Source organism: Phytophthora infestans, genomic scaffold (genome assembly GCF_000142945.1).
Source record: "Phytophthora infestans T30-4 supercont1.31 genomic scaffold, whole genome shotgun sequence".
Lineage (NCBI taxonomy): Eukaryota > Oomycota > Peronosporomycetes > Peronosporales > Peronosporaceae > Phytophthora > Phytophthora infestans.
The window spans coordinates 269,026-275,161 of NW_003303728.1; the positions used below are offsets into that span (position 1 = coordinate 269,026).

Consider the following 6,136-nt stretch of genomic DNA (forward strand, 5'->3'; position numbering starts at 1 on the left):
CGAACACCTGGTCGGTAAACCGAACCTAAGTGGGGGAGGATGTAACGGGGTACGTATCCCTACGTGTACCCTGGTTACATGAAGTATGACACGTCATACTTCGGGATATTTGGTACAAAGTACCAAGGTCGTCCAAAGCCAACCATTGGTTGATGACATTGCATTTCTATAGGTGACTTATAGTTTGTATGAAACCCAAGCTTTAATCTACCTATAAATATACTCAGTTTACATTCTACCTTAATTAGGTCACTTCGCTCTCTTTTGAATAAAGAGGGGACCTGTGAACTGCCGTTCACTGAGAGTTTGTATACTCTCGGAAGCTAACTTCCTCTAGCGCAAGGTGCTGTGTGACCCCGTCACATACACCTTCCAGCTGGGTAGGCGCTCTATTTGACTGGGCGTAGTACACGAGGTTCGGCTATCCTCATAATCAACTTTTATTTGATTTAAAAGCCTACCGTCTTACCCCGCATATAAGGCATAGGTGCTGTAAATGAATACAACGCTGCTTGTGTGTTATATTCGTTTAGAAAGCCTTTGTGTTGTACAACGAACAAATTGTTTGACTTTGAAGAAGCAAGTCTATGGGTCCTCGAATATGGCTTGGTCGTTTAGGCTTGACCCTCCTACGCGATCGGCGTGGGTTCAAACCGCCACGCTGTGCTTCTTGCTAAGAGCAGCAAAGCCGTGACCTTTCACGCCTATCCGATAGTCTGCTAGAACAGCGAGTTTCTCGTGGATACTATAGCTACGTCGCTCAGCACATATGGCTGTGTAAATTTTAAAATAAGAGAATTAAAGCCAAGTAACAGCAGCACCGACAAGTTTGTTCAGAAGGGTGGTTGGTTGGGAGCTCTCAAGAATATTCATTGGCTGGTACAGCCTTGTGTTTTACACATGTGTTCAAACTGTCAAATGGGATAGTTTATCATTTCATTTTGATGAAGTACTAATGTAGTAATAAAGTACTACAGTACAAGGCGACGAAGTTACGGCAGGTAAAGGTCTAAAACTCGCACACCACGTAGTATTACTGAGCTAATAGCCTCAAGTGGAGAATTACTTTCAAGTATCTACTGCTGGGCCAGCCACGCATCACGAGCAGCCACAGCCGTCTTGCAGTTGTCACTAAACACACCATCAATTCCCATATCGAACAACGCCAAGTACTCCAGCGTTGCGTTACCAGAGTAATTCGCCGCCAGTCGATAGTTCTCGTCACGCATCGTCCACGTGTGAACCTTCAGACCGGCGGCATGTGCGTCCTCGATAATGTTCGGAAACTCAACGATTGCATAGTCAGCGTCTGTGACTCTGCCGTCACCGTTTGAGTCCACGACGCCACCGTTCGCGTCCGCCTTGACGGCAATCGACTTAAGCAGGTATCGCTTCCAAGGAGAAATAATATCAGCGTACGTGGTAATCTCAGCAAGACCGGCGGGCGTGGTGAGGTACCCGAAGTAGTCGGTACGGTTGGCCAGAGTCCAGTCGTATGGACGATCGGACGGTGCCTGGAAAAGGACTTCACCCGTCAGCGGGTCATTGCCGAAGCCATCGATTAGCTGCACAAGAGTGAGGTTAGTAATCTCGTTCAGCTCCCGCAGGTTTGCAGTCTCAAAGGATTGGATGAAGACGGGGGCGTCAGCGTGGTTCCATCCGTACTTGGTCAGTAGTTCGAGCATAGTGTTTTCAATAGGCAGCCCAAGCGCCTTGTGGAAGCTCGAGTGCTTCACCTCTGGGTAGATGGCAATGGTGCGGTTGTACTCGGCAGACTTGTTTTGTGCGAGCTGGATGACTTCCTCAAATGTCGGGATTTCGTAGAGTCCGTCGAAACTCTGGTCGCGTTCGGGCAACGGCTGCACGGTGCGCAGCGTTTTGATCTCCGCGAGCGTGAAGTCGCTGACGAAATAGCCGAGTATCGGCATACCGTCGACTGTCTTTGTGGTGAGACGGTCAGCAAACTCAGGGTGGTCGGCCACGTTGGTGGTGCCGTCGATGTAGGGTTCGTGACGTACAACAAGTACGCCGTCCTTAGTGCTGACAAGGTCGGGTTCAATGACATCGACGCCGGTTTCAATGGCGAGTGTGTAACCTTCAATGGTGTGGTCGGGCAGATACCCCGGGGCACCCCGGTGGCCAGTGATGGTAGGGTGCTTGAGTGAGCTGAGCGTCCATTCCGGAAAGACTGTCGAAGTCGTCGTTGGCGCCGACTGAGTAATGGTTGCGGTGCCATCCGTGACGGAAGCATCTCCGCAGACGTCGGCTTTAACTTTCACAGCAACGGAGGCCAACAGTGCACTGGCGTACCAAACGTTAACCATGGCGCTTGATCACCTAAAGAAGTTATTGAAACGAAGGGTACCGCCGCGAAGACTGATGCTGCCCTCGTGGCGAATTCGAAAGTGACTTGAATGATGACAGCAGGCGAAAGGATTAGGATTGGACCCCGGACGTTGTCCTGGTCTTTGCTTTGATACTGTAGAGATCGAGTTTTTGCTACAAAAAAGAGACCTTACTGAATCTCATGCCGTAACCAGATATCATAAAGTACGATATTTCTTTGTAGTAGTACTACTACTAAATTAAATGTCCTAGTTATTAAAAGCTAACATAATATATTATTATTAACTCAGAGATAAAAATATTAGTAACTTAGATATTTGAGATATTTCCCACTTAAGTACGTTTCTTGTCACCTTACCCTCTGCGAGGACTCACCAAAGAACGAGAACAAGAACAAATACCTTGATTTCACTCTGTCGACTTTAAACAACTGCAACCGTTTGCAGTTTTCCATCTCGATCGGTTTGTCTGTGTCACAGTGAAATACTACATGTAGAGCAAATACTCGTCAGTTTTAAAGTCTACCATCACTACTGCTATCTTAGAGCCTGACCGAAAGAGTTTGCCGATAGCCTCGTCCACATCGAGCGTCTCATAAACCTGCAGCCTGTGACGCTGGATAATGCGCTCAGCAGTGCCAACACACCACACCAACCTTGCCGTCACTCTCACATTCAATGTGAGAGTGACGGACAAATTTTGTCCCGCCTTCTCACTGTTGATTAACAACTTCCGTTAGTCGAGCATTAACGACATATGATTAAACCGATTTTGGAATCTTTTTATGATACTAATTAATAATATCATAGCTACTAATAAAATATTATTTTTTGATAATATCATTTTGTCTCAGAAGAAAATATTTATGGAAAATTTTAATATTAGCTGGTCTGCTAGGTGATATTGTCACTATATTAACTTCACCGATTTTGGAGTTACCATTAACCCCCTGATTACCAAGATCTGCCACACATAACACACAAATGGATGTCGTATTATACGACGAAGCCATGTCACGTAAAGTTTGTATGGAGCAGATGTTCGACATGCGGTTAGGATAATTAGCTTTCAGTCGGTTTTGTTGCACAGAGTCGTAAGTCATACGACTCTGCTTGTTTGGGTATGGATCTTATGTCGTATGAGACGACTTCATAGAAAAGAACGTCGTGACAGAGAAGCCAATCATTTAAAAAAATTGCAAACTGAAGTCAGTCACTTGCAACGAAAAGAAAAGATGGTACATATATTCTGTAAAAAGTGCGCCGTGTGGTGTTGGAAATCCCACGTGAACTCTAGCTACAAATGTAGTTAGGATGTTCCCACAACAATACGTCTACTAGGATAGTAAACGATCGTTCGGGCGGACCTGAAGACCCCAGTTCTGCCCTTGCACCGGGACAAACTGGACCTTGTAAACTACTTATATAGGCCAGCCGGTAAAAATAGGAGCACGCTACTAGCACGAGCAAAGCTAGCAGGTGTTTTGAATCTTCGTGGTCCCAACAGCGGAAGGGTACCAGGCACGGGTAAGCCTTTTACGAGATCACCGAGTGTTCAACACTCGGCTGGAAGAATAAAAGGGATGCAATACAAGCACTCCCAGTCGTGCAAATAGGCAACAATAAGCCGTCACGTAAAACCTCACGATAGTAATCGGCCAATACACAAAGTCTCTTGGCCTTGCCGGATGAACCCTCGCTACAGAGCTTCGAGTTCACCGACAGGCATAACACACTCCAACAAGCTTGACCTGACGCTTACCTTGAAGCCGGACGTCGCTCTGTGTGCTTGAGTGGAAATTCTGTTCTGTATTTAAGCTTACCCTTTCGGGTCTATTCCTAATAAGAAGTCCTAATCAAGTATACAAATATCAAGTGAACAATGATCCGTTATGGATCTTCTTGCATGCCAAGCGTCGTCTGCACCGTCGCACGAGCATCTTTAACGGTCCGCGCCTTGTCCCAGACGGTGTACGTGCCTTCCAAGGGTCGCTGAGCCTTCCGCGAACTCATCCCAACCGCCACTGAGGTTTCGTACCGTAGATGGTCCGCTGAATGCGAATCCGGCCAGTCCATTATTAATGATAAGGACAGCCTGGATTCAGTGACATATGGGCCGTATCCAATACTCGTTGAAAGCTCGGGAGTGACGCCGTCGAGTCCCTTGCACCTTGGCGTCTCCGTACATCACATGACGGGCAGATACCCCGGGGCACCCCGGTGGCCAGTGATGGTAGGGTGCTTGAGTGAGCTGAGCGTCCATTCCGGAAAGACTGTCGAAGTCGTCGTTGGCGCCGACTGAGTAATGGTTGCGGTGCCATCCGTGACGGAAGCATCTCCGCAGACGTCGGCTTTAACTTTCACAGCAACGGAGGCCAACAGTGCACTGGCGTACCAAACGTTAACCATGGCGCTTGATCACCTAAAGAAGTTATTGAAACGAAGGGTACCGCCGCGAAGACTGATGCTGCCCTCGTGGCGAATTCGAAAGTGACTTGAATGATGACAGCAGGCGAAAGGATTAGGATTGGACCCCGGACGTTGTCCTGGTCTTTGCTTTGATACTGTAGAGATCGAGTTTTTGCTACAAAAAAGAGACCTTACTGAATCTCATGCCGTAACCAGATATCATAAAGTACGATATTTCTTTGTAGTAGTACTACTACTAAATTAAATGTCCTAGTTATTAAAAGCTAACATAATATATTATTATTAACTCAGAGATAAAAATATTAGTAACTTAGATATTTGAGATATTTCCCACTTAAGTACGTTTCTTGTCACCTTACCCTCTGCGAGGACTCACCAAAGAACGAGAACAAGAACAAATACCTTGATTTCACTCTGTCGACTTTAAACAACTGCAACCGTTTGCAGTTTTCCATCTCGATCGGTTTGTCTGTGTCACAGTGAAATACTACATGTAGAGCAAATACTCGTCAGTTTTAAAGTCTACCATCACTACTGCTATCTTAGAGCCTGACCGAAAGAGTTTGCCGATAGCCTCGTCCACATCGAGCGTCTCATAAACCTGCAGCCTGTGACGCTGGATAATGCGCTCAGCAGTGCCAACACACCACACCAACCTTGCCGTCACTCTCACATTCAATGTGAGAGTGACGGACAAATTTTGTCCCGCCTTCTCACTGTTGATTAACAACTTCCGTTAGTCGAGCATTAACGACATATGATTAAACCGATTTTGGAATCTTTTTATGATACTAATTAATAATATCATAGCTACTAATAAAATATTATTTTTTGATAATATCATTTTGTCTCAGAAGAAAATATTTATGGAAAATTTTAATATTAGCTGGTCTGCTAGGTGATATTGTCACTATATTAACTTCACCGATTTTGGAGTTACCATTAACCCCCTGATTACCAAGATCTGCCACACATAACACACAAATGGATGTCGTATTATACGACGAAGCCATGTCACGTAAAGTTTGTATGGAGCAGATGTTCGACATGCGGTTAGGATAATTAGCTTTCAGTCGGTTTTGTTGCACAGAGTCGTAAGTCATACGACTCTGCTTGTTTGGGTATGGATCTTATGTCGTATGAGACGACTTCATAGAAAAGAACGTCGTGACAGAGAAGCCAATCATTTAAAAAAATTGCAAACTGAAGTCAGTCACTTGCAACGAAAAGAAAAGATGGTACATATATTCTGTAAAAAGTGCGCCGTGTGGTGTTGGAAATCCCACGTGAACTCTAGCTACAAATGTAGTTAGGATGTTCCCACAACAATACGTCTACTAGGATAGTAAACGATCGTTCGG

At 45.6% G+C, this 6,136-nt stretch overlaps 1 protein-coding gene across 1 annotated transcript; it reads right to left on the reverse strand.

Moving 5' to 3' along the window:
- Positions 1 to 1,010: 1,010 nt before the first annotated feature.
- PITG_12598 (glycerophosphoryl diester phosphodiesterase, putative) lies at positions 1,011 to 2,324 on the reverse strand (the record flags this gene model as incomplete). Its single annotated transcript, XM_002899327.1, has 1 exon — positions 1,011 to 2,324. The coding sequence occupies one exon, from the start codon at positions 2,322 to 2,324 to the stop codon at positions 1,077 to 1,079; it is 1,248 nt and encodes a 415-aa protein (XP_002899373.1).
- Between the last annotated feature and the right edge of the window lie 3,812 nt (positions 2,325 to 6,136).